At 33.1% G+C, this 27,969-nt stretch overlaps 5 protein-coding genes across 5 annotated transcripts; 4 read left to right on the top strand and 1 right to left on the bottom strand.

Annotated features, from left to right (window-relative positions):
* The first annotated feature begins 4,213 nt into the window (after nucleotides 1-4,213).
* Nucleotides 4,214-6,408, top strand: LOC130635455 (uncharacterized). The gene is made up of 3 exons (XM_057444788.1): nucleotides 4,214-4,758; nucleotides 5,108-5,215; nucleotides 5,374-6,408. The coding sequence occupies exons 1-3, from the start codon at nucleotides 4,431-4,433 to the stop codon at nucleotides 5,838-5,840; spliced, it is 903 nt and encodes a 300-aa protein (XP_057300771.1). The 5' UTR covers nucleotides 4,214-4,430; the 3' UTR covers nucleotides 5,841-6,408.
* A 3,289-nt stretch (nucleotides 6,409-9,697) lies between these two features.
* LOC130636260 (uncharacterized) lies at nucleotides 9,698-16,530 on the top strand. The gene is made up of 13 exons (XM_057445920.1): nucleotides 9,698-9,761; nucleotides 9,828-10,035; nucleotides 10,222-10,277; nucleotides 10,820-12,128; nucleotides 12,321-12,453; nucleotides 12,760-13,037; nucleotides 13,261-13,377; nucleotides 13,581-13,764; nucleotides 14,004-14,236; nucleotides 14,616-14,742; nucleotides 15,367-15,473; nucleotides 15,580-15,684; nucleotides 16,255-16,530. Exons 2-13 carry the CDS (start codon nucleotides 9,847-9,849, stop codon nucleotides 16,402-16,404), a joined length of 2,988 nt encoding a protein of 995 aa, XP_057301903.1. The 5' UTR covers nucleotides 9,698-9,761; nucleotides 9,828-9,846; the 3' UTR covers nucleotides 16,405-16,530.
* A 766-nt stretch (nucleotides 16,531-17,296) lies between these two features.
* On the bottom strand, nucleotides 17,297-18,238 carry LOC130636951 (kinetochore protein Nuf2-like). Its single transcript, XM_057446802.1, has one exon. It carries the CDS (start codon nucleotides 18,236-18,238, stop codon nucleotides 17,297-17,299), a length of 942 nt encoding a protein of 313 aa, XP_057302785.1.
* Nucleotides 18,239-19,542: 1,304 nt separating this feature from the next.
* Nucleotides 19,543-24,143, top strand: LOC130636263 (methylthioribose-1-phosphate isomerase-like). The gene is made up of 2 exons (XM_057445922.1): nucleotides 19,543-20,765; nucleotides 21,537-24,143. The coding sequence occupies exons 1-2, from the start codon at nucleotides 20,627-20,629 to the stop codon at nucleotides 22,451-22,453; spliced, it is 1,056 nt and encodes a 351-aa protein (XP_057301905.1). The 5' UTR covers nucleotides 19,543-20,626; the 3' UTR covers nucleotides 22,454-24,143.
* Nucleotides 24,144-26,059: 1,916 nt separating this feature from the next.
* LOC130636261 (RNA 3'-terminal phosphate cyclase-like protein) lies at nucleotides 26,060-27,599 on the top strand. The gene has a single exon (XM_057445921.1). The coding sequence runs from the start codon at nucleotides 26,128-26,130 to the stop codon at nucleotides 27,262-27,264; it is 1,137 nt and encodes a 378-aa protein (XP_057301904.1). The 5' UTR covers nucleotides 26,060-26,127; the 3' UTR covers nucleotides 27,265-27,599.
* Nucleotides 27,600-27,969: the final 370 nt, after the last annotated feature.

Here is a 27,969-nt window from a genome sequence, read left to right as displayed (position 1 = left end):
AACACCAAATTTCAATTTCAATCACAATTTAAATCCTGTTTTAAATTTTCTTATCATTGTTCATTTTTGTACATTTTGTTTAAAAAATACCGAACTGCTTTGTGAAAGCAAGAGTAGGAAAATCAATACTTTCATTCCTTTTTAAGTAAGAAAATGTGGACTAGATATTCAGAAACACCAAGTTAGCCGCAATTCTATGATTTCTTCGTGCTATCAGACTCAGCGAAACCGATGGAAAGGGAGGAGGCAAAAAAACATTTAAACACATAAATTACCCAACTTTGTAATTCATAACATAACCAAACTCTTTTAAAAAGAAGAAGTAGGAGCATAAATAAATATCCCTAAAATTTTTCTCATTTCAGACAGAAAACTGATGTAGAAATGGAAAAACTGAATATCACTGGATTTACACTTGGCGAACCTAGCTTGTCTATATCGAAAGAAATGGAACATATGCCATTCTCAACTAATATTTTTTAAAAATGTCGGCGAGAATGACTTTTAAAGTTAAAAATCTCATTTTTTAGAGGTTTATTGGGAACATCTAAGCACTTTTTAATACAAAGAAAATTTCATTATCAGTGATATGTATATCACTGATTACATTCTCTTGAACAAGCTCTTCTTTTCTTGTTATTATTAATATGATTTATAACTTGTATTACAAGCTAAAATACCCTCTTTGCGTACGTCTTAATTAACACTCGATTTGATCAACTAATTGGGTATATTTCATGATGAAATGACCATACCAAAATAGCATGTGGAAATGTCAATCATCAATGAAAACACACAGTCCACAAGAAAACAAACATGTTAATTGGTCACGCAATGTTTAAATGACACAATCGAAACTTTTCATGTTCTTCAAAATGTGCAAAAAGTGTGAACGTATGGGAATCATTGTTTTACGAAAGAGAGGAGACATCTAATTCTATTTTTATTCGGTTTTTTTTTATTCTACCTATTCTACCTAAAAAACACGATTTGTTACTTGGGAGGGGCGGTGGTTCAGAAAGTATTGTACTTTAACAAGGCCGAACTTAAATGGGGCCAATATCTGGTCTGGATTATTACTGATTTTGAAAAGCAGTAAAAAGCGTGCGTTTGGATAACAATTTAAAATTGTATTTTTAAAAATTCCGAGTGCAAATTATGGATTCACAATTCCAACGTTGAAGAGAAAAAAGATATGGTTTGCATTAACACGCTGATCTTTAATGAGTATATTATATTTATTTTCGTGTTTTTCAAAGCACATCTGACAGGCTAACACAACCTCGTCCCCAAGGTCTTGTGGCCCCTAAGCTGTTATTATGGAGTGGCAACTAACAACTCGCCGCTATCAACTTCATCAACAAGGCAAAATGACCTGGGAATGAGGTTAAGGCTAACATTTTTTATTTGTAACACTTTCAAACTACAGCTTGTTGACATTTTTGCAAGCACCAATTGGCAATCTCAGTTTTGGAAATTTATCCGTTGGAGACATTTTCCATAAAGAAATTCAAAAGTTTTTAAATTATTGCGCAACTTCGTTCGTATGCAAAAATAAGTACGCGCAAAAAACGTCTTTTTTCCTGAAAAAAGCATCAAATTTATTATTGTACCCTAAGATTATTTTTTCTTTGCGCAAAATTTAAACTAGCAAAAAGTTATTACACGCGAAAAAAACGTCCCCCTGCACGACATTACTGCGACAAAGGTACACATTATTTTTTGTCAACTTCTTCATCACTACGAAAAAACTAAGTTTAACTTGATTCAAGTTTTTCTTGTGCCACCTTAGACTCTATGTACACTGGTATCAAGCTGTGCCAAACCGTGTTTCATAAAAAACATATACTTTAAAGTTTCTAATTTCGTAGGTACAAATCGGGTTACATAACTCTGCGCTTATGTTTTTGGGATAGTTACGTGCGAGGTATATTCAATTTTGCGAAAGTGATGAATTAATTTTTCCCCCTTTTACAAGCTTAAGTTTCTGTGTTTAATAGTGTTTCCTGCATGATATTTGCATATATATTTATTCCCTTTTTCTTTTTTTTTGACTTACTTCACTCTAGGCTGTTTCTTATGCTTTTTTTTACTACTTATCAAAGAATTCGAGACTCTTGCCCATATAATGTTGCTTATAAAGGTAAAAATTTAAAGTAATACTTATGAAATTAAAACTATGAAGTAAGCATACTTGAAAGTAAAGTCGCTTCCTAACATTTAAATTTGTCACACCCGCACTGACGCCATTTTTAAATATCGCTTGGCAACATGCCACTGGAGACCTATTTATCAATACCAGGCGTCAGCTTGACAACACAAAGTGAGAGCCATCCTCACTTATGTTTGAACATAAAACATAAAAGGAAGCTCATATTGAAAGCACATAGCATGTAAAAAATCTTTCGACGGAAATTATCAGTAACAATTTAACGGTGTCGCCGGCCCGTATTTCTATAAAAAAGATTTTTCATCGACCCTAATTTTTGTCACCCCAACAGGGACTAACAGAATCAACCTCAATGAATTTGAATGAAAATTTATAAAAAGAGTTGCCACTTTGGATTCTCAGTTTCCAAAAGTATGCCAAAAATATTCAAAATATTCATCATATAAAATGAATAATGTTTGTCTTCTTTTTCGCGTTTAACTGAAAATCAACTGCAACAGAAAGTGAAAAAAATATAAATTTTTAACAACGTTTTAAGTAGGGTTAGTAATTGTAAAATATAACACCCCTAATTAGCGCATAGATTTCAAAAGACTTGAATATATATTTATAAACAGTCCAACAGTACGAAAATTTAAATAACGAACGCGTATAAATGGCGTTTCAGAGGACAGTAATCCACAATATGTGTGAAAATTAGAAAATTAGTGTCCCCAATCTCGAGAGTTCTTTTCGTTCTTATGATAGGGGCAGAAAAAGAAAAGAAAATGACAACAACAACAACAACAAAAAGGGTCTGGGATGGATAATTTGTATATTTCAGAGTACATTGAATTGTAATACAAACAAACAAAAAATCTAGCTTAAACAAACAATACGTCTTTGTTTTCTAAATAAAGTTCAATTTGTTAAGAAAGATTTTGGGAACGGACTTTGTAGCCATGAAGATATTCGTCTAAATCAAGTCAAATGCATTTATTGATATGGTTTGAGTTATATGATGATAATAATTAAAGGACCTTAAAAATGATTGGCGAACAAACTTTATTCATTATCCAATCATGCTGCAGTTGTTATCATGTAATTAAAAATGTTTTCTCTTTTGAAAATGAGAATTAAATATTTATCAAGGGAAGATAAAGAATGAACGACAGATAGAATATATGTCCTTTTAGGAAGCGAAAATTACGAAATCAATGGAAGTTCTCTTCAATAATACTTCATGTGCAAATTACCACGGTGTGCCAAAAATATTATCAAGCAGAAATGCCCGTTGATAAATATCAAGTTGATGACATCTTACAGGAAGTCATAACGATGCAGCAATTTGTAATTGATGGTCTTTAAACATATTGAATTGGAGAAATTGTCAGCAGTATTAAAAATGGCAGCAATGAAGACAGAGCTTTTTACATACAGCGTAGTCATTATTTTACTCTCTGTAAAAGTAGCAGGTAAATAACCTTTTTTGTATTCTGTTTATACGAAATCATTTCCAAGTAGTTCTTTGTTTCTCGTTAGTTAGAAACATTTACGAAATAAAAAAGCTGCGATGTTAAAATGACATTCTGAGCGAAAGAAACTCCAGTGACTTAATTTAGTTGAAAATGATAAACAAGCTTAACAAATGTATCGACGCAAGGTCAAACAAAATGGCTAATTAAAAAACCGTCATAATTATCATTGCTTTAGAATAGTCTTAATGAAACCGCAATATGGTCATCAAATGTTGGTCAAAAAATAATAATAATAGGGATAACAATTAGAAAAGGGCTGACATAAAATTTTACTGTCTTGTTGGTCAGACACTACGTCATGTCATTATGTCCTTTTCAGAGATGACATTTTGCTGAAGGACAATTAAAACATTCATTTAAATGATGCAAACTCGTTAACGTTGTAAATCATCCTGGCGTTTATCGATGTTTTACCAATAAACACTTAACACGCTGACTCATGTCTCTTGTCCACTTAAAAAGCTTACAAAACAAATTTTTTTCTTGCATAGAGCATTGTTTGAGTTCTTTTCTGCTCGTTTTTTTTTAACTGCTAAGCAAACTAATTATAACAACCCAGGGTTTTCATAAACAAAGCTATAGCTTTATCACCTAAAATACTTTGTCAGGGGGTGGGGTGTCACTAGATATGTATTTTCATAAGGAGAGAAGAAATGATAAACTTTCCGGTTTTACAATAGACGTATTTTTTATTTTTAGCTTCCCCATCTTCTTTTCCTTACATTCAACATGAAGACAAGGTTATGGTTTATAAAGAAACTGGAGGTACTCTGAACATATCGTGGACTTTGAAATCGACATCCAACTTAGAATATATATTTATTGTTTACATGGACAACGTAAAATTAGCAAGTGGAAACCAAAATGATTTTACGGCCACCAAACAAGGAGTGGCACTTTTTAGCGGAAACATTTATACTTCTGCGAATGAAATGGTCTTCAAAATCATGGCGAAATTTCCAGAAATTTATTTTAGTCGTACTCACCATCACAACTTCATGCTGAGTCAACTTGTTATAAGCGGTTGCAAGAAAAATATCACAGCGAAAACATTAATACAATTTGATGAAAGTAAGTAGTAGCTTTTACCTGACAACTTCAACCCCAGGACCTGTTGTAGGGCATGTCAAACAAAAAAAAGAAAGTCAACATAATCTGCGTACCGGATTGCGTCACAACAGTTTTTTATAACACGCCGTAAAAAAAATTGGAGTGTTCGTCTGTAAAAATGAGAAAAAACAATGCCTAAAAGTACTACCTTGATTCCCAGTATTCTAGACTTGTTTTATACAGCGATAAGAGCAGTGAGTATTTATAACAGAATAGCTAAGAATTCATGTTTTGTAGAATACCATACATCAGTACTTCGAAGCAAATAAGTTGTTTCTTTGACTTTAACTTTTTTTAATATTTTATTTAGCCGAAAGAAAGGATGAAAGAAAAGACTTTTCGCCAACTTTGTTTGTAATAATGACAGTTGGTATCCTGCTTGTGACAATTTTGTTTGTCTCCTGGATATTGCAAGAAAGTAAGTATACAACCTAGTTCTCAGTCCACAATCAGTTCTTGTGTCTTACATAAGTGACGTCGCATGTCATCCTTTTCAGATAAGTATGATCTGGGGGACTGTGGTAGGATTGGACAGGAGGACACCGGTAGATAAAAGTATGTTTATTTCTTCTTTAGAAATTTTGATCTATTTTGGTTTGGATAGAAAAACCAAAGAAGATATTCCATTGAAAAACCGAATTGTACCAAATTTTGAAAAACTCTTTCCAAATTTTAAAAGACCTGGTGAAAATATCAAGCCAAAAACAGCAGCTGTAGAAGTAAATAAAAATCGTACCCTATCTGATAGCTTGAACGTTAGTCTTGAGATTACGAACAATCAGAAAAAAGGGAAAAGTGAAGTGGAAAAAGAAGATATGAAAGATAAAAATAAACATGCTCAAACTGATAGTACGAACGTTGAGCTTGAGATTACAAACAATCAAAAAGAAGAGAAAAGTGAAGTAGAAAAGAAAGAAATGGAAGATATAGATAAACATGCTCAAACTGATAGTACGAACGGTGAACTTGAGATTACAAACAATCAGAAAGATGGAAAACATAAAGTAGATGCAAAAGAAAAAGAAGAATCAAGGGCGACATGAAGTACCTCAATGTTGTTGGTAGTAGAAAGAATGTGATAACATACGTAACACCCAATCACAAATCATGATTCTCAAAATCACTGTGACAATCAATGGGCAAGGCGTGCGATAGAAAACACCATTCCAAATGGAGATTAAACGGGAAATAATTTAATATATCCTTATTATATAAACAGCACATGGGATGGAGAAAAAGCGTTAAAACAACAAGCGGTATTAACATGCGTTTTTGAAAATTTATAAATTTCAGGACATAAAATTGATTCAACCCTTAGACTCCACATATTTTTATGATGAATCCCAAACTTCTATGATAATTTGCCACCATTTGGTCGACTTTAATCTCGATTTCTGGGCACCTTCCGCATCAAGCTGACCACTGCCGGATAATAAATTTAATTCTTTTTCACGTGGGCCTCCTGATATGGCCTTCTTGATATCTCAAAGTTGAGTGAACACGAGTTATGGCTAATAGACAGCATGTCGGAATTTCAGCCTGACCGAAACGCCAATTGGCGTACTTCGGAGTCTAATGGTTATTGAAATCAGAAGAATAAAAGATGCAAAATTTTAATTTTTATATTTAGTGAGAAAATCGTGTCTATTCAATGCAATGATTTTTATGTTCCAGGAAATAGAATATATATGTTCGGTAAATCCAGTTTTACAGCACAAGTTAATTTTTCTCAAAAAGCATTCTTGAGAGCTGTTTGAGATGAACATCGAAAAACATAATTTGGAGGTTTACATCGAAGAGCTTTGGGTCAATAATGTGAAGATTAATTTTTCGTGCGAAAATTTAATTACTTAAATTTTCATACGCTGCTAGATTCACATGGCCCATAAACAAATAAAACTTTCTTGGGCGTGTCCGCCTTTAAAAGGTGAATTCTACTAACGAATAATGTAATTTTGGTGACCTTGCAACGGCGACGTAGAGAGAGATCCACTATAAAATGTTTCCTATGTGGAGATTTATGTTATGAGAATTTGTCCATCATAACAAGCATCGTGAACAACTTCAGCCCAAGGCTTTTTGTCTCTCACTGGCGCTGTGCTTACTGACAGGTCTGACAAAAAAGGTTTATTTTTTATTCATTCGGTATACAAAAAGAGACAATAGGTCCTGGAATCGAGGTTACGTCCTTAAATAATAACAAAAAATGGAAGAATTGACTACAGGTCTTGGCGGGCACTGTTGATGGTCTTAGCGGGCTCTGGGGCAGCGTTTTGGAAGCTTTAGCTAAAAATGGATTCGCTTGCCCTAAAATTAGCTTGAAAGGAAGCAAAAACAACCTCGTTTGCGGATGAGTTTTATGTTTTCCAGGCCTGTAATTCATGAAGAACGAAGTATTTTCGCAACTGTCGCTGCAGCGCAAAGATTACAATAAAATCTAGACCGTTTAAGCTAATGTCAGGGCACATCAGCCTGGTCATATCCGTTCCTAAGAAATGTGGGTCCGTTGTAGTGGTGTTCGCTATGAATTTTCCCTGCCAAAATTTTTCGCGCTAGTGCTGAAGCCGTTGGGCCGGGTCGTCAACATAAACAAACAGTCTCAATAAACTTATGTAAAAACCATAATAATATAGTGGTTATCGAGGCAATTTGATTAAATGATCAATATTCGAAAACAGTTTCGGTTTTTACCAATTCTTCGGCAAGAGAAATGTATGTTTATTAGCTAGCTACCGTGAAGACATAGCTAAACTTTTGTTTGATGATGCAAAACTATGGGTAGCCAACCCATATAACTAAATGTTAGCTAAATACTCCATATGACAAACAACAGAAGCTGAGTTAAACAGAGTCTTCACACACAAAGTATTTTTCATGAAATCTTGTGTTTGTGATTGTAAAAGAACTATTTTGTCAAAAGAAAACAACAGGTTGATATAGTTAACAGTGTGCAAAACTGTATTTATTGTATTATTTTACTAGTAGTTATAACTGTCATCTATATATGTGGTCCATCTATTATTTCACTAGAGTTGTTTATATAAACAAATTTGTTATTTTTATTATTACTTGGATTTTATTCTCCTTTTTATTTTTGTTGGCCTACGCGTTGGTCATGTAGGTTAATTTAATTGTAAAATTAAAATGACAGGTGGTATTCTAAAGTCTAGCCAAACAAATTTGATTGAAACTTCTGATTTATTTGTTAATAAAAATTGGAGGCTGTGGAAACTTTCATAAAGGATGACAAATTGGAAAGTGTATGTGAAAAGTCTGTTCGATGTTTATAATGTTTATTCTCCCACCCCCACCCATCCTAAAAGTTAAAATAAAAAATATAATATTTGAATATTATAAATCTTCTAAATCACGAGTAGTCATATATATGCACTTGTATCATTATCTTAAAACTGAAAGTACTTTTAGCACAAACCTTTAGTACAAAGGTTTAAGGGATTAGGGTCATTCATGTATTATTGCAGCCCAAAATTATATGAGTCAGCGTGATGTAATGATGACAAATCACTTCAAAATACTTTTTATCCTTCAAAAAAAATGGTACGTCATGACATAAAGTGTCACAGGATTTACCTTTCCCCGAAAACGTCAAATTGCCATTTAGCGTATATTTTTAATTTGTGAGTCAAGTAAGAATTGGAATCAGGCTGGGATGTGCCGATGTGAAAAAACACAATCTAGATTGGAGTATACTTACTTTTATGCTTACTGGAGAAACAAATTAAAACCTTATGAGGGTATATATTAAAGTCTTGTGAGTTAGAATTATTTTTCAAAACAAACATAAATGAACATCTGCAAAAATAAAGGTATGATTAAATAGGGGAGGTTCAGACATTATATTAGTGGTAAATTTATTAAGGAAAAAAGTCTGTCTCATTAAAATGTCCATAGCATAAAGAAAAATACACATAATAAATTATTTTATACCTGAGACTGAATATGCTTATAAGTGTAATGCAATAAAGGTGTTGTTGGAATTTTGACACCTTTTGTTATACTGGCAGCAGAAACTTATTGTACTTAAGTGACATGAAGTATTATTGGACATTTTCAAAAAATAGGTAGGATTTTGGCTAATTGTGGAGATTAGTATGCTATGTTACATTTTCATCCATAGAGTTTTTTCTGTAAGAACTGGACAAAAAAATTCAAATGTATCATGTTGTTATGGTATTAGGTATATATTATGTAAAATTGTAGAATTTTTTTAAACTGTGTACGTTTCATGCAGAAAAGAATCGGTAAATCATTTGTGTCCATTATTAGGCAAAACAGAAAATTAAAATAATTTTACAGCCTATTGACACACAAACAAACTTATTAAGAGATTTTTTCCAATCATTTAAATTATTTTATTTATAAACAACATGTTATTTAAATATAGTTTTTATAAAAACATTTAATGTGTATGTATAGTTGCATAAAGAATTAAAGCTAAATTTTGCTACATATACCATGTTAGACAAAGTAAACAAAACTGTAATATCAGATTTTTAATATTTACTTGTCATTGTGTCTCTCAAATATTTTGTCATTTTTATATTCATTTTATTTGATTTACCTGAAATGTGTCACATTAATTTGTTAATGTTAGAAGTTTTTCAGAATTTTTTTTGTTTCACATAAAATAATATATACAAATTTACATTGAGCTGTCAATACTGTGGTTGAAACAAGGATATTAAAATTATATAATGTATGGCCTTGTAAACTACATGCAAATCATTACATGAATTGATATTTTTTTAAAGAGCTCATGCAAAACAAAATATATTTCTAATTAGCATGGGTATGGAATGTACTGCAAATTCAATATCATGTAGATAAGTAACAAACATCTTAATGCAATACATTCAGTGTACAACGAAAGATATTACGATTTGTTTTTGTCACATGATGTTTATTGCAAAGTGGTTTCTTAAAAACTTGTACGGTAGATGAAGGTGTGTCAAATTCCATACTTTTTCTCTACTGCTCTTTTATGTTCTTTACTTAAAATTTTATGTTAGTTTTAGTTTTATATCAAATATGGCAACAAACCAGATCCAATTGAAAACTTTAGTTGATTTAGCTTTAAACTGTAATGATCCTGGTGCTGTGAACTTTAATTATCTACGAACTTTGTTGTTGGCCATTTTGAAGTTGACCAATACCGATGAAAGTTTTACCGAAGCAAAATATGTGGAAATTGATCCAGTATCTGAAGAAAATGAATTTGTAAGTTTTTTCTTTAAAAAATAAAGTTAAAAAAATTACAAACATAACATAAATTCAAAATATATTTCTGTAATAATAAGTGGATTTTGTGTTAAAATTGGTAACCAAACTTCTACTTTGTGCTGAGTATCTACTAGATTATATATATGTAGTCCTTACTTTTCTATTTTTTTATTCTGTCTGCAGGAAGTAAAAAATGATGGCCTGGCAACAACTGATGAAGTGGTAAATCATGCTGAGAAGTAACTAAAATTTCTACTTTGTTTATATTATACCAGAATTTTTTAAATTATCCTAACAGTTTGCAAAAATTTGTTAGATATTATATATACATTTTTGCAAATCGACGAAGTTAAAGCTTTTTTGGAGATACATAATACTTTTAATTAGTATGTCTTTCTAAGGATTTAAGGCTTGTCAGTATTAAAGATACAAGTAAAGGAAAATAAATATTATTGATTATTTTTTGCAAATTTTTCTTCTTATTACTTTATTTTACGAGAAAGCTCAAAATTTCTGGAATTCATGAGAATTTTCCCAAAGTTCTTCATAATATATACTGTAAAATATTAGAAGTTTCATATTTTTTAAATCAAGCCACTTTTAAAATCTCTTTAAATGTAAGGCTAACTCAATAAATATTTAACCAAAAATGATTTCGATTATGTAGCTATCGAAACTTAAACTAGAATAAACTCTCTTGTTCATTCAACTCATTGTTCAATCTTCTTCCTCATTATACCTATGTTCCAATGATAACAGGATACCTTGTTTTGCACTTTAGGTCCATGCGAAACAACAAAAGTCACGAGGAGAGAATATCAAACCTTGAAAAAGAATTATACCAAATTCACAATTACCCATCGAATGCAGAATTACTCAACCCGACAAGTAAAGACACAGCAGAAGAAGAGCAAGCTCCTGATCAACAAATATTAACTGCGGATAGGTTGGCTTCAGTGTGGCAGGGTAAAAAAATCACGAAAAGATTAGAAGCTACCGAAGAAGGGATTGATAAATTATTTTCACTTATTAAAGATGTCTTAAGCAAAATAGAGAAGTCAAACGGTGATGGAGAAGCTTCTGATGAAATGAAAGAAAATATCACGAATTTAAAAAACAATTTTGGCCGTTATCAGGAGATGGTTGACGACAACAAAGATAATATTCAAAAACTTTTAGATCAAGTAAAACAGATGAGTGAAGATATTTTAAGTAATAAGAACTCTACTGATAAAAACACGTTAAATATTGACGATTTAAGAAAGGAAATTGATAAATTGAATACACAGTTTAAAAAATTGCAATCATCGAGCAGTATGGAGAAAATTGATCAGTCACCAAGTCTTTCTGATGAAGTAAAAAAACAAAGTAAAATCATGGCTGGAAAAGCAGATAAATCCTCTATGAAAGACTTACAGGAGCATGTGAATAGGTTACAGAAAGTAATGAATGAAATGGCTGATAAGTTGAAGGTAAATGGATTGGCTGATAATCATCAGGAGGCCAATGTTCTCTCCTTCAATGAATTGACAGAAAAAGTTGACAAAATGGAGAAAGAGATAACTGCTAAGGCAAAACAAGATGATGTTGAAGAAATCTGTAAAAACATGGCAATAAACAAGGAGAAAATACAGAACTTAGATGATGAAATTGAAAAAATTAAACAATCTTTATCAAATATGGATAATTCTGAGATGAAAAGGCTGATTGAGAATATGGATCAGTTGAAAAAGATGTCAGAGGAGATTGACGAATTACGCAAGTTGAGTCATTTGAAGGATCTCGCTGATAACGTTGAAGACCTCAAATCCATCAAGAATTCTGTTGACGACTTACTGAAAGACATGCAGCAGGGAAAAATCGATTCGAATGAAATAAAAAACAACGTTAATGATATTTCAGAGAAGTTGAGATTACAAGAAAATGATAAGCACCAGCTCCAAAATAATGTCCAGTCTATAGAAAACTCACTGACGGATATATTCAACGATATTTCAAAAAATAAACAAGATTTATCCGAGCTTGAAGCTTTGGTGAATGATAATATGAGGAGTAGGATAATTGGAGATGGTGATCATGATAGCAAACAGGTACAGTATACAGCACCTTTTTTTCAATTACATTTCACAGTTACTTTTCGTATGTAAACAATCGCTGAAATAAGCAATACGTTAGCTACTGATCAATTCCAAGAACGTTTCAAATCTAGTCTTTTGATTCAATCAACAGTCTCACTCTGTCGACCAGTTATATATTTTATCCTTTTTTTGGTATTTTTATAGGATTCGAATAACGCGAACAATCTAATCTCACAATATGAAAATCGGCTTGCTCAGTTAGAAAGTCTACTCGATGATTTAAAAACAAAACATAGTAGTATGTTGACAAAAGAGTCTACAGAACCACATACACCAGGTGGGTTTGTTTGTTTAACTTTTGTTGATTCACTATAGCTTCTATGTAGCCATGGCTGTTTTTGTTTTCGTGTTGTTGTTGTTCCTGTTGTTGTTGTTGTTGTTGTTGTTGTTGCTCTTTTGGTTTTGGTTGTTTTACTCATTATATTTTCTGTTATTATAAACTTGTAAACATTTTTCGAACTGACACGATAACAGATGCAATGTATTTGGTTTGATGTGTGTTTTGCAACTGTAATGATTATTTTTTTTGAATTCAATAATGACTTCCGTCGCCTAATTTTAACATTTTTTTTTTTGCATGCAGTGTTCGATGCCTCTGTGTTGGCCGCTATTCAACATTTGGCTCAACAGAATCGCCAACAAATTGCTGCATTGTACGCTGATTTGAACATCTTGCGGAAGTTACAAACACCAGCATCGTCATTCTCTACTGATACCAACATGGGACCAGCTGCAGTGGATAACAAGTTTGTAGAAAATCTTCAGTCACATTTAAATACCTTACAAGAAGAACAGGTCAAATTGTCTGGTCATCTATCAAATACGATAGATGATACGAAGGATGAATTTAATAGAAAACAGGTTCAACTGGATGTTTCTCTTTATTATAGTGTTTTATTTTTTTTAAAATCAATTTTTTTTACGTGTTTAAAATAATATTTTTTATCGCTTAGTAAGAGAAATTGAAGTTTTTAAAAAGTTGAATTTTTACGAACTAGTCGTTTGTCAAGACTTTTGTTTTGCCATGTTTCGAAATTTGTACGTATGGTAGCAATATATGTTGAGCATTTGTTTACTGTTTCAGCAACACATTGATGCTCTGTATGATTACATTGACAAGCTGCAACACAGCAAAGCCGATAAAGACGACATCAACTCAGAAATGGATGTAAAAGCCGATAAACATGCTCTTGATGGAAAAGTAAGTAAAATTAATTGTAGCCCGACGAAATGATGAAGTTGATGTTCCTCCTTCTGTTTTACACGTCACAGAGTTGTAGCAATACCAATCTGACATTACCTCGATTTATACGAAGTCTTGTAATGTTGTCATTCAACATCAATGACCGTTACGGTCATTTGTAAACAAGTACTTTCATACTGCAAGTACAAGCTCTTTTTTAGGTAAACATGAGTACGTTTGATGAACGTTATCAAATGTTAGAGCAGACACTGCAAGATGCTTTGAATCGGTTGGATCAGTATGTAAACCAAGAAGCTGACTTAAAAGAAGCGCTGGATAAATTAAATGAAGATTTAAATTCAAAAATGGACTCGGACGCGGAGAAAAAACTCAAGAAATTTATGGGTGTGTCTCTCACATTGTTGTTCCGTTTTTCACGGAATTCCACTAATTCCAATAGTGTCTGAAACAGATAAAAACACCCGCCATGTGTATATCGAATAATACAGGCATAAATAATTGCTGTTGTATATTAAAATAATTGCCAAGAATGTCAGTCTACATTTTTACTTTTTTGGCATTATAAAAAAAACGTATCCATGTAATCCATAAAATTTATGCAATTTGTTTATTTTTTATTTTAGAAAGCCGATTAAAAGAGATTCAAAACTCTCGTACCAACCTCCCTGATCAATCCAACATGGACTTCGATTTGCGTAATGCTGCAGGCCTGAGAAAACCTATGCCACTATCCTACCATTGTATTTCTTGTGATCGTCCTGTTGATGTCACCATGAGGGGTGTTTTGCCACCTGTACCACATAACTTTCCTTCTAAGAGGAGTATGGGACCTCACACCACGTTTGAATTAGACCAGGTATTAATTTGTAACTACACTTATAATTATAACTCTCCTTGACAAGAAACATGACTTTTGCGTGCTACTTACAAATTTTATAACACCAATGCAACAGTTGGTTCAGAATCTTGCTATCAGATTAATCGTATTTGTCAGATATGGTCGTGTATAGATAAATACGCTACCGAAGTATAAAGTTGTCTGTTGGTGCTTTAACATATTGTTTACTTTAGTCTATACCAAAGACTCCTTTACTATTTTGTTAGGTGCTACCTTCGGTTGATCAATTTTGCTCGCGAAAATAGTCTGCGCTAAAATTAACCAACTTAAGGAGGTTGTATTTAATGATGGCTGAAAGATTATTGTTTATAATTTGTACCTTTCGTTGTTCAAACAGATGCGTCAATCTAAAAGAGCACAAACACAACCTGTGTATGACAAAGTGAATACACTGAACCGAGCATGTGGAGGCCAACATACGTCTGTTAATGCGTCAACGTATCGTGGGCAAAAATTATTCAATGGTAAGCGATATGTCAAAAAAATCTTAAATCATCCTGAAACATTTTCGAACCCTGACGAATCTTAGTAAAAATGTGCTTGTTTACGAACGTTTGTATGGATAGTACCTCATTCTTTTCTGCCGCAAAAACAAAAAGACAAACAGCACTTTTTCTCCTGCATTAGCTATTATTAATTTTTTTCGTCTTATCCTAATATCGACAATTTTGACAATTTTGGACTTTTTGGCTACCGATAACCGCTTCTCTTCGTGGCAAAATATAAGCCCTTTAAATAAATATAGATCGGTAAATCCGAAAAAGAGCTTTCGAATTTTAAAAATCCTCTATTGAGAGACACAGCTGCGTTTTGCGATTGTTGAAAACTTGCGTGAGTGATTAACTTCGTAAATTGTCCTGACGTGAAAATACTTCGGCTATTTATAAAAGTAAGTATATTTATATATTATATTATAGTATAAGTATATTTCAGACTGATAAGAAAAAACACCTTTTAAATTCATACTTTTCAATTTTTTGATTTTTTAACTTTGCAAATTTGGGAAAATCGCGTAAATTGAAAAAATATAGGAAGTTTAATTTACTCTCGAAGTTCTGTATTGGAGTAATAAGTTTTATTCATTTCAGATATAAATGAAGCGATGGAGAAAATGTCTGAAAATAGCGAAGATGTCTCCATCATTGATTGTGTTTTGGGAAAAGATGGACAAATTTATCGTGGAAGATTTAAACAGGTACCCTATTTATACGTAGTTTTTACTTACAACGACAACTTGGAAGGACTTTTTGATTTTGTGACGTAAAAACCTGAATAACGTCTACATGTCTTATTTATTGTAGAACAACCTGCCACCGCCTATTCCAAAGAAAATGCCACCCTATGTTGGTCGTAACAAGCATCATAAGCACAGAGTGACGCATTCTGCAACTGTCGTTAATCAAAAGGTAGTTTTGTTTTCATGTGTTTATATATAGACGGGTTCGTTTAAGTAATATTGTACGAAAAATATTAACCGTAGGATTTTTTTTGGTTGTGAAAGGTTTAGGCTTTCAAATTAAACAATTGGCGTCAAAAAATATAAATCAAAGTCAAGCGCCTAGTTTATGCAGTAAGGAAGCTGCACGTTTGCTTACATCTTGCAAGCCATGAAAATAATTCACCCCGATCAGAACTCTGATCATGACGGGCAAGTATAATGCGTGTAAGTCATATTGATGAACAAAGTAGTTCTTGTTCAATATATGAAAATAATGTCAAAATTCTCTTTTACATCGATTGTCGAAGGTTTTCTTTCTTAAAGCGAGAAAAAGCCTATTCCAAGCATCTATTTTCGCGAAAGTATTAATTTATGGGTAACGCTTGTAGAAAAAAAAAATGCAAAAAAGATAAAAGTATATACAACATTCTTCGTTTCGATATGATCTGACATTTAAAATTACATATGGCTTGATGATTGTAACCTATGGTGTAAACAATGCGAAGTCCTTATCTGATATCTCATTTTCTTGTTATAGGCGCCTTCAACACCACCTAAAGATGACAACCGTCCACGTTCTGCTGAAGCACTTGAGAAAAATGCGACGAATAGCAATGTAGTGTTGCCACCTATAAGTCGCGACAGCAGCTTGATTGGTGACGAGATTATTATGAATATGGAGACATAGAAATTAATTATTTGTGTAATATATAAACGATAGTAAAACTAAGAAGTTGTGTAAAGCATATTGACAGTAATCTTGTCGTTACAGTAAGTTATAAAATAATTCTTTAATAAATTAAGTTAAAGATGATATGGATCGTTTCTGATGTCCCTTTCCCTTGCGCGTTGCCCTTCTTTCGAACATAGTACTTATGCATAGCAGTAGGCACAATGTTTCATGACATATTGCTAGCGCGATTTACACGTAGTAGGAGCATCATAAATGGCATGCCAATAGATTGTTCTTCCTTTTTTATGATTTCTTCCTGTGACAATTAAACATTTAACTTTGTGGTAAACCTTAAAAAGACACTGAAAATTGGAGATAAATCGTTTTCAATACCAATGCTTTTTTACTGTAATCTGTCTTTATCATCGAGGAATTTGTTGTACAATGACGGCACTTTCTCTAACTCACAGGATATCAAGAAATTTTTTTGGTACATAAACAGAGAAAAACACATTCATTGATCTTCATTAGTTTGATGATATTATGGTTTCTCTCTTTTATATCAAATAAAAACCTTCTTGGTTTGGCGAACTTGTTCGAATTCTGCGATAAAAATGGTACAGGTAAATAAGTTCAAGATAAAGTTATAAAAATTGACATCATAAAAGATATATTTAGTGCAAAATAAATAAACAATATATATAAATAGTTATTTAAAAATATAAAATCCAATGTCCCAAAAGGATAGAGATAACTAAACGTCAAGGTGTGTCCACTGTATTACCAGTATAAATATCGACCTTCTTTGATTTTGCAAAGTTATTATTGTACTTTTTCCCAATTTATTTACCGATAAGAATTAGTTGTAAAACAGTGTTTTCCCCATATGAATTTGAAACCCATGTGGCTATATATCAACTATATTTAGAAAGCTTTCCTTCTCTGTAGTACTGTCAAATGTAGTGGTATCTCTGACACCCAGGTTATTGAAATGTTTTTGAAGACTTTGCAAACTGTCCTTATAGTTATTACATTCCTTTTCTTTTCTTTCCAAAAGTGTTTCTTTCTCATGAATCTTGATTTCTAAGCTTTGTAATATGCTTTCATGGTCCATTCGTAATGTTTGTTCGAGTGTGTATAATTCTTTTTTGTGTTTTATTAGCTGTTGTGTACAAGTTTGTTTGTACTCTTCATTTAAACTCTTATACCTAGAGAATTTCTCTTCTATTTCGTTCTTTTGACTCTGCAGGCTATACAGTGAAGATGTTAAGTTATTGTTCATATCTTCATAATATTGCAATTTTATTTCAAGATCGTCAGTGATTTTTTGACAACTTGATGCATACGCTTTTAAGTGCTCATTCTCCTTTCTAACAACAGAAAATTTATTTTGCGTTGTAGATAATTCTGTTTTAAGTTCCTTATTAGTTCTTTTTAAAGTGTCAATTTTAAGATCTCGAGATTCGATTATACAAATAAGTTTTATGGCGCGTTCCTTTAATTTTTCATAAGATTCTTTAAATAATACAATTTCCTCTTGATTCCAGCAGTGCGTTGTCGATGAAATTGGACTTTGGGGTTTAGCAAGCAGAATATCTTTATCATTTAATTTTTTTTTCGCTTTTGCCAACACATCCGTCTTTTTTTCTGCTTGTAAAATTTTATTTTGTTCTGTAACTTCGTTTAAGATTACTTGACTATAAATATTAGAGTAAAAATCATTTGCAAGATTATACTTAGCCTTTCTATCGACTTCGTCAACAGTCAGAAGATCATTTGTAGTGTAACAAGGTTGAAACAAATCTGCAACCCAATAATCACTTTTGTTTTCCCTTTTTGCAGAGTCCATGTTTGTTTTGACGCCTGTACAAAAGCACACTTTGCCGAATATTCTGAAACAAAAACGACGAACTCGGAACAACAACATGGAGATCCCACTCGTGCACATGGAACCAAAATTGTTCTTCCATCTCCAATTTTAGGTTCAGGCTATATTGTCTAAAACTATATTTTTTATCAAATTTTAGGATAATATGAAGGTGGATTTTTCGTTTAGTTAGTAAAATTGTGCAGGATACACAACTAGCTAGCTAATTTAGGTTCGTGGTGGATAAAGGCCAAGCGGTACAACTAACACTGAGACGGCACTTTCTCTACTCACAGAATATCAAGAATATTATTAGATATAGAAAAAAAAAACACGCCAGAGGATGATGCAACTTTAACAGTTTTTATTTTTATAGATTGGAGGACATTCTCTTTGTAAACCTAAATGTCTTAACCTATGCCAGTAAGTTTATTCTCAGGAGGAATCATCATGGCTCAGATGGCGAGTCCTAAAGTATTTAATGCTCATTTTAAACTACATCAACAGCCCACACAGTGTGCCATCTCCATTTCCCTTATATGGCTATTATTGTTTAACCCAAGGCTATTGTAAGAGAAATTGAATCAAGATCATAACCACTAAGCTATTGTGCCATAAGCGCTTAAAAATAGTATATATTGGGCTTACATTGATTATCCACCGTATCTTCCTAATTTTTTGCTAATTGAAATTTTAAAATCTGGGTCCTATCGGTTGAGGCTATTTGTGACACGCAATACATGGAATCACAGTCGCGATATTTACTTGCGCACGCATCTAAAAGATTATGTAATGCCCGATGCGCACGCAGAAATGGAGGTAAAATTGTAAACAAACTAAGCGAAAAAATAATCCCTCCAAATCTGTACGCACATGAAAAGCACGGCACTATGATTCAGTGTATTGCGTTCAATTGTCAGTGCCCGACGATGTTTAATCCTCAGAATAAGCCATAACAACGGTGTAGCGCAAAGCGCAAGTTATATAAATACTAACTTTTTTAAAAGTATTGAAATTGTACCATTGTACAAATTGTACGCTAGCTTAGGTATAGCAATTATAGTGTTAGCTAGCTGTTAGACAGACCACACACCCAAAACTAAGGTGTTGTGTAACTTAATTAGGCTACAAAAAAACTTTATTGCACTCCCTGTATATATTAGGACCAGCAATAAAATGCACATTTTTCGTCTGTTAACTTCCAAACCCACCTATATTATTCCCGAAATATGCAAAACTTGCTCTTTTAATTTTATTGTCTACTCAACCAAAGAAAAAACATTCAAAGTATTGCAGAATTTTGTTCTTTATTAACTAAACATTTATCGAGCAAGTTGTATTAAATCAACTCTGCGCCAACAAGGTTTGTTTGTGATACCATCACAGCATCTCTGCCATCATGTTTTGTACAAAGTTATTTGCAGGACTGTTGGAATACAAGGCTTAATGTCTGTGTTGATAATTAACCCTTTTAATGAACACTTCTGTCACTAGGAAAGGTATGTTTTAGCGGACACTGATAGACAAATTATTGTAGACGTAAACTCTGTTTTTTTCAATTTTTATAATAGATACAGGCTTTTTTTGGAAAAAATTTTGATTTTCTTTTATAAAACACTGAACTTGTGAAGTCCTTGTGATTTTGTGCCGCTTTTCATTGAGTCGGCTCCATTGTGAGTCAATTTCACTCTTTTTTCTCAATGTGTGACGTCAAACGTCAATGTGTGGCAGTTTCAAAACAAAGTAAGGAACCATAAAAAATAAGTTTGTTCCAGGGTTTTGCCAGGGCCGTTAAAAATTTTTTTTGATAGGAAAGAGAATTAAAATATATTTTTTTATTCTTTTAGTAACTTAATAACAAAGAAATAGTTAAAACTACTTAAACAAATGACATAACTTAACCATTCAGCAATTTGTTGATGGGGTGCCTCATTTAGTGTTTGATTCAGCGTTCCAAAGAAATTCAGAATTTGCCCCAAAAAAGCAGCATATATACCAATCAATACCCAAAAAATGAAAAAAATAAAAAAAGATAAAAAACAGTTGCTGAACAGATAACATTTTGCTGGGCTCACTTTCTTCTTTGTCAAGTTGCTATAGAAAATTCCTTTTATAAATCAGGGTGAATATTGTTGGTTTGCCCAAAAAAATCCACATGAGGTCTGAGATGTGTTCTGCCTTTTTTATTTTTATCATAGCGTTAAAATTTCTGCCTTCACTACTAAATTTTCTGTTATGAGGTTCGGTTACTCCTTAGATGATATTTTGAGCAAAAAAACCTAAATGTAAGTTTGTTAATGAACAGAGAAGTGAAGCTATATCTTTATTATTAAAATACTTACATATATACTTAAATAGGAGAAATAAAAGATGGTGTTAGAAACTATAAAGTACAAAAACAGAAAGATGTCCATCATCAATCAGCTCTTGCTTCCTCAACAAACAATGTATGTTGACATCAAAACTGTGCAAGATGGTTGGGAAGCCATTAAGAGTATGCAAGTTAGAGGTGTGTTTAGTACGTTTGTAAAAATACAGCGCTTAGTTTATAATTGTTTGTTATTTAGAAATACAATTAGGTTAAGAAGTAAACAGAAAAGAGCTTCTGCTGTAAAATCATAATTGAGCAAGAGTTATTTTACGTTTATTTTCCATGTATAGACGTTGCACATATATTTTCAGGATCTGCCTTAGGAAACAAACATATGCTGACCAAAATGACCTGCCATAATTGTGCCAGGTCAATTGTTAACAACTAACCATTGTTAGTCCAGTGATGATCACTTATAAATTGCATTTTTCTATATATGTTTAAGCACAAACAGGGCTCGAGATACAACCATATTTTATGCAAGTTCAGTTAGACTTTGCTATTTACTTTTGTCCTTTTCAATTAATCAAAAAGGTCTTGCATAGTCATGCAACTCCAGTAAATTATAGTATATATATATATATATTTGTTAATCAACAAAGCAAATTTTTTTTATTCCTTTCATCATGAAATGTCTATCGAATGATAACTGTGTGGATCGTTAAATGTGCAAAGCACATTTAAGGATACACACAGTACACATAGTGACAGGATATTATACATCCCAGTGTATTAATATTCTAACGATACACACCAGTCATCTTTACATAAGTCAGACATAACAGCAGCCACATTTCAGAAAAACTAATATTCTATCCTCGGAGAAAAATGAAACGTTCATAAAATTGTAATATACAAATTAGAGCATATATTTTTAGTTTTTGTTTACAGTTAGGTACTTTCTTTTAGGTGCTCCTGCCATAGCAGTTGTTGGAGCTTTGTCTCTTGCAGTTGAAATGAATGGCAAAACATTTGCTCAAGTTGAAGAACTAATGCAGTATGTACAAACTAATCTTGATTATCTAATTACTGCCAGACCAACTGCTGTGAATATTTTCAGAGCTTCTAATGACATTAAGGAATTTGTTAAATTACAGATTGAGAAGGGTCTTGAAGTAGAGCAGCTAAAAGAGAAAATCATTGTTTTTATCGAAGATTTGTTGACTGCTGATGTAAAGGACAATTTGTCAATCGGTGAGCATGGCATGGAGCACATGGTTAAGAATGTCAAAGGTGACGAATTGGTAATTTTAACACATTGCAATGCAGGGGCACTGGCTACTGTTGGTTATGGAACTGCCCTTGGAGTTGTCCGGTCACTTCACAATGCCGGAAAACTAAAGCATGTGTTTTGTACTGAAACACGTGCGTACAATCAAGGTGCTAGACTGACTGCGTATGAGCTGGTTCATGAAGGGATTCCATCAACTCTAATTACTGATAGTTCAGTGTCAATTGCAATGGCACGCAAGAATATTTCTGCAGTTGTAGTTGGTGCTGATCGAGTTGCGATGAATGGTGACACTGCCAATAAAATTGGTACTTACCAGATTGCAATCTCAGCAAAACATCACGGTGTCCCGTTCTATATCGCAGCTCCAACTACAACGATTGACCAAAATATAAAAACAGGAAGTGATATTGTTATTGAGGAACGTAATCACGAAGAGATTACACATTATAAACATGAGAGAGTCGCTGCAGAAGGAATCGATTGTTGGAATCCAGCATTCGATGTGACGCCTGCTGATTTGATCACAGGTGGAATCATCACTGAACATGGTGTCTTTGTTGCTAATGAGTTAGAAAAGAAATTAAAATCCTAGTTACATGATTTATAACTTCTATTATATTTCTTTTTTTCAACTAAAGGAATTAAAAAGTAATAATATAAAATATAATTATAAAAATAAAATAAAATTTTATATAATATTTTACGAAGCCATACACGTTTTTTACAAGCAACTACTATTTTTTATTTCAGTCCCGTTTTTATTTCAGTCTCGTAATATTTAAATTTTACATCTTTTGACCTTTATGTTTTCTATTGTTGCAATTTAATGTTCTTAATACACCAATTCAACATAGCGTGAGACCGCGTTAATAAAAAGACTGGGACGAGTTTGGGGTAAACAAAATTAACCGAAATTAGTCTTAGTTGCACAAGAAGGAAGAAGGATATTGAGTTGTTTTGAGTAGTTAGTGTTGTTAGATAAATATGGAGTTTGAAATGATAGAGAAGATGAAGGTAGGCGAGTTAAAGAAGTATTTGAGATTGAGAGGTCTGAAGGTTAGCGGGAGAAAATGCCAATTAGTAGCTAGGGTGTTTGCAGCTAGTTATTTCAGTTAGGCTTGGACTGACTAATATGTCATGTACCAGCAAACCATGTGAGTGGCTCCCTAATCGTACAGAGGTAAAACCGGTCAAGATCAAAGATGTTACATTTAAACGTGATGATTTTGGAAAGAGAGGTAAAAAATCAAAAGGGTCTCTCAAGTACATCAAAGAAAAACTATAATCCCTTTGATGTGTCATTTAAACATTTGAAGCTTTGCGATGTAGCTGCTGCACTTGAAAAGGTTGTTCCAGACAGCACTCTTTCAACGGCTGTTCCAAAACCGGAAATAGATTTCATGCGTGAGATTGTCACTGGCAAGTTACCGAACCCCAATGGCCTTGTTAGCATCAATGATGTCATTTTAATGTCCAATTTTATTGAAAATTTTCATAGCAGTGTTGCAGTACACTTTTCACCATCAAATATTGAGCAAATTGAAATTATTACTCGAGGTCAATGTTGTAATGAATGCCTTTCGCAAAGGTGTCATAACTGCATCCAGAGCTCATGAAGTGAAAACCAAAGTCGAAAAGTTTGTGAAAGGTGGATGTACCATAAATTTTTGGCAGTTGTTTCAAAAGATTTTCGGTTTTGTGTTCCTTAGTCCAAATATTCCAGCATTAATGGACGCTCAATGGAAGTTATGCAGTGAATAAATTTTACAAGTATTATTCTGAAGGTCATAAGAATGTTGAAGTCATTGAATGTGGGTTATTTTTAGACAAGGTTTTTCCAGTCATAGGTGCTAGTCCAGACAGAGTTATTTCGTGTTCGTTTTGTCCTAAGTCTGCTTAGAAGTAAAATGTCCATACTCCATTAATTACACATCTCCAAATGATCCTAAAATTCATCTACCCTATTTAAAATATGTTGAAGGGAAGTTAGTTCTGAACAAAAATCATCAGTATTTTGCCCAGTGTCAAATGCAGATTGGAGTTACTGGTTTAAACTTTTGCAACTTTTTAATTTGAGTTTTGGAACGATCTTTAAAAAAAAATTGTCTTTCTTCCATGTGCATTATCTTAAACACATGTTCTCACAATAAATGGTATATATGGAATAAAAACAATAAAAAGGCTATTTTCATAGCCACACATTTATAAAAAATATTATTTGGTTGAGACTGTTGCGGTAAGAAGGTAAGTAAACAGGTTTTGTTATGCATAAGTTAAGGAAAGTAAGGTAAAACTTAAAAAACAAAATTAAAAAAATTTAAATCACAAAATATTTTGTGTTTGCCAATAATGTTTTTTATAGATATGTGGCTTTAAAAAACGCCGTTTTTTTCTTCACCAAGATTATTTCGGTTGCTTAACTGATCAGATGTGCCAGGTGACAAGGTACGCTTTTTGGCCTTTTTAGGACGTGGCTGATGCTGTCGAATGAGTTCTCTTCGAGGAACAGGCTCTCTAAAATCATACCCAAGTTTTAATGATGCATACGGATTACTGCAGGTTAGTTCTGCATCCACAAAGTGCTCAATACAAACCCTGTCACTTGGACGTGGACCCCACGAAGATTTATCATCTTTTTCTCTCTTAACTCTCCGTACCCATTTCAAACGATTAGCTAAATAACGTTTGGTACTGGGAAAACAAAACAGGCGATATGATGGTGGTTGACAGGAGGCACAAGTTCCTTTAGTTTGAGGCTGACTATAATGCTCTGTGCAAATACTTTTCCTCCACTTTTCCAATTTCCTTGTGTTATTCATACACCCAACAACAGCACAATTCGCAGGACCCATCTTAATAAGACTGGAAAGCCAAACAACTTCTGTCACTACTTTACTCACAACACAAGGTGATTGCGGTTTTGTTTACCCCCAAACTCGTCCCAGTCTTTTTATTAACGCGGTCTCGCGCTATGTTGAATTGGTGTATTATTAGAAAAAGGACTTTCCATTCTTTCATAGAACTTTCAGAACTGTTTTCTTAATCTGTTGTAATTTATTTATTTTTGACATAAATTTTAGCAGTACTTTGCAGCCTAAAAACTATAGTTCAATTTGAATCACATATTTACCAAGTCATATTTGTGAAAGTCAAGTGTCCTGGACAACATTCTTGAAGGTAGCTTCAAGGAAATTTCAGGAATTTCTTTGATCATGAATTTGTTTATCTCGCAAACTTGTTGAAGTTAGTGTCTATCAAGCGTATATTAGTTTTTTAATCCCTTCGTAAATTATTTGTGACATGTAGCATTTTACGCTGTTTTTTTATGTCGAATATGTTTCTACTATACTTAGTTGACAAATTAGTATCCTCCCTCATGTTTGCATATGGTGCGGGCTGAAATGATCCATTTGAAATAGAAATGATTAAAGATCTCTTGTGATGACTATTTAAAATTTAAGCTGCTGCATTTTTAACAGAACATTCTAAGACAAGGAGGAAGTAATGAAGAGAATTGATAGCAATATTTTATTTTATAAAAATATAAACTTTAGGAAACAAAGAGTAACCTTGAGAAAATTAAATAATGCTGGATAAATTTTTTTCTGTGTACCTTCGCGTGTCGAGAATTGTGTGTTATTTCGGGGTTTTTTTTATTTAAAATATTGAAACATAACTTTTTGCGAAAATAGTCAAAATTCGAGAAAAATTTTAATCTAGGCCTCTAGAATTATTCTATTGTGTATTTTCTATTGTTTTTTATTTTATCAATTTTATTAAAACTTGTATTTTTGAACCAGGCTTGTAGCGACGTGATCGTGGGGTACAGTTTGCTCACGAAAGCTTATCCATGCCTCTAGAGTTATTCTAATTTCTATTGTTTTAATTTTTCAATTTTTTATAAAAATTTTTTTTGCATATTCGGTCTTGAAAAACGTTTTTTACAGGTTTGTTTATTTTTGCGTTTATGAGCCAAATATTTGTCCAGCATTAGTGGTTTTGACCCTAAAAAATTAAGGTAACTTATAGTTTGTTATTTACTTTGGGGTGTCAACGATTTTCAACTGTTGTTTATAAATTTTTAACCATTTGCATTTTTAATACTGATAATAATTTTAATACTGATCTGCGGTACTTGTTAAGGACCATTCTGGCTCTTTATGGCTTTCCGTAGCTGTATATACCATTTTGAAGTTACGTTCCTTTTTTTGTGTAATTGTACAAATCGTTGTTTCATTTTCTTTGTAGTGTACTAGTCAAGTAAAAATGGCAAAAACTACCTCCAGTGCTGTGAAATCTTATGAAGGATGCAATTTCCTAAGGCAACGCCTTATTCTGTCAACATTGTCCGGTATCCCCGTGCGTATATCCGGTATTCGGATGCATGAAGACGAGCCCGGTATCCGAGAATTTGAAGCGAGTTTTTTACGTTTGTTAGACAAATTAACGAACGGTACGAAAATCGAAGTCAACGAAACCGGTACCGGGATTTTATACATCCCAGGGTTACTTGTTGGAGGAAACATCGACCATGATTGCAGTACTGAACGTGGGTTGGGTTACTTTCTAGAAGCTGTAATTCCTTTGGCACCTTTTTGTAAAAAATCGATAAATATGACCTTAAGAGGTGTGACCAATGACCCAGTTGATTTATCAGTGGATACCATCAAATATGTGACACTGGCGTTAATGAAGAAATTTGGGATCGATGAAGGATTGGAACTAAAGATTCGAAAAAGAGGAGCGAAACCGGACGGTGGTGGCGAAGTTGTATTTACTTGTCCAGTACGAAGGAAATTGTCGCCTCTTCATTTTACAGACTCTGGGAAACTGAAAAGAATTCGTGGTACTGCGTACAGTATGAAAGTCTCTCCTGCTTTTGCTAATCGGATTGTCGATTCTTCGCGTGGCATTTTAAATAAGGTACTTTCTGATATTTACATCTACACCGACCACGCTAAAGGAGAAACATCGGGTAATTCACCGGGATTCGGATTATCTCTCATGGTAGAATCTACAACTGGAGTCATGCTGAGTGCAGAAAAGTGTTCAAATCCGAAAGGTCAGGGTGAAGCCGTTGTAGCAGAGGATTTAGGACAATCAGTTGCTGTATCGTTACTACAAGAGGTATACAGAGGCGGGTGTGTAGATTCGGTGCACCAAAGTTTGGTGATCCTTTACATGGCACTAGGACAGATGGATGTCTCTAAAGTTTTGCTCGGCGAGTTAACACCGTATACAATTCAATTTTTGAGACACATGAAAGACTTTTTTAATATCATGTATAAAATAGAGCTAATGAAGAAGGATACAGAGGAGGAGAGTTTTCGTGGGTCGCATGAGAAGTATATAGTCTCCTGCATGGGTGTTGGTTATACGAATTTGAGTAAAACATCGATATAAGCGATTCCAGATAAACAAAAGTTTTAAAGTGTCTACAATTTTCGCTCCTCCCCTTTGCAATGAATATCGATGATGATTTGCCATTTGCCAAAAGTATGTTTTAAAATCATAAAATCATCTCATAACATGACGATTTAACTGCGAGCTAAAACTGTTATCCTATTTAAATCTTCGATTAAAACTATTTCATGTTTTCTATATATAACCGCTGAAAGATTTATTTTGTACCAGTTCGACACTGACATCAAAGATCTGTCATGGATTATTTTTATTTTAAATAACAGATGTAGTTTTTCTTATTTTGCTTTCTAATAATACAGCATTGTTTCATCTCATTTGTGCAGCAATGAAAACAATATACATGTTTTGCTCCCAAGCCTACCTGAGAGCGACCGGATGATTAAGTCCCGCCTCTAAATGCGTACGTTGTAATTACGTAATCTGTGAACAGACTCCATTCTTCTTGTTTTCTCCTCCTCCCTAGATCCATCAAGTTTGATTTTCAATTATATTTCCAAATTTTATTTTCTAATGCTATACAGTTTTTGCAAATTCTATCTCGAAGTACGAAAATGCACCCTCAATAGGAGGTCTGCGTACGACTTTGGTTAACAACATTTGGAGTACTATTGAGAAAAGAATTTTTAACTAAGCTGCATGTAATACTTGAGTCATTTCTAATAAGACCTGGGAGAAATCGAGTCG

This window comes from Hydractinia symbiolongicarpus, chromosome 3, assembly GCF_029227915.1.
Source record: "Hydractinia symbiolongicarpus strain clone_291-10 chromosome 3, HSymV2.1, whole genome shotgun sequence".
NCBI classification, from domain to species: Eukaryota; Metazoa; Cnidaria; class Hydrozoa; order Anthoathecata; family Hydractiniidae; genus Hydractinia; species Hydractinia symbiolongicarpus.
Note: the sequence above shows the minus strand (reverse complement) of the source record. Positions and strands in the feature narration are given on the sequence as shown.

Excerpts from the sequence above, each read along its gene's own strand:
- LOC130636951 (XM_057446802.1), bottom strand. The coding sequence starts at position 18,238 with ATGGACTCTGCAAAAAGGGAAAACAAAAGTGATTATTGGGTTGCAGAT.
- LOC130636260 (XM_057445920.1), top strand. The coding sequence starts at position 9,847 with ATGGCAACAAACCAGATCCAATTGAAAACTTTAGTTGATTTAGCTTTA. Across the intron at positions 10,278-10,819 it reads GTGGTAAATCATGCTGAGAA|GTCCATGCGAAACAACAAAA; the intron begins GTAACTAAAATT and ends TTTGCACTTTAG. Across the intron at positions 12,129-12,320 it reads GTGATCATGATAGCAAACAG|GATTCGAATAACGCGAACAA; the intron begins GTACAGTATACA and ends GTATTTTTATAG.
- LOC130636263 (XM_057445922.1), top strand. The coding sequence starts at position 20,627 with ATGGTGTTAGAAACTATAAAGTACAAAAACAGAAAGATGTCCATCATC. Across the intron at positions 20,766-21,536 it reads TAAGAGTATGCAAGTTAGAG|GTGCTCCTGCCATAGCAGTT; the intron begins GTGTGTTTAGTA and ends ACTTTCTTTTAG.
- LOC130635455 (XM_057444788.1), top strand. The coding sequence starts at position 4,431 with ATGGTTTATAAAGAAACTGGAGGTACTCTGAACATATCGTGGACTTTG. Across the intron at positions 4,759-5,107 it reads ATTAATACAATTTGATGAAA|CCGAAAGAAAGGATGAAAGA; the intron begins GTAAGTAGTAGC and ends TATTTTATTTAG. Across the intron at positions 5,216-5,373 it reads CTCCTGGATATTGCAAGAAA|AAATTTTGATCTATTTTGGT; the intron begins GTAAGTATACAA and ends TTTCTTCTTTAG.
- LOC130636261 (XM_057445921.1), top strand. The coding sequence starts at position 26,128 with ATGGCAAAAACTACCTCCAGTGCTGTGAAATCTTATGAAGGATGCAAT.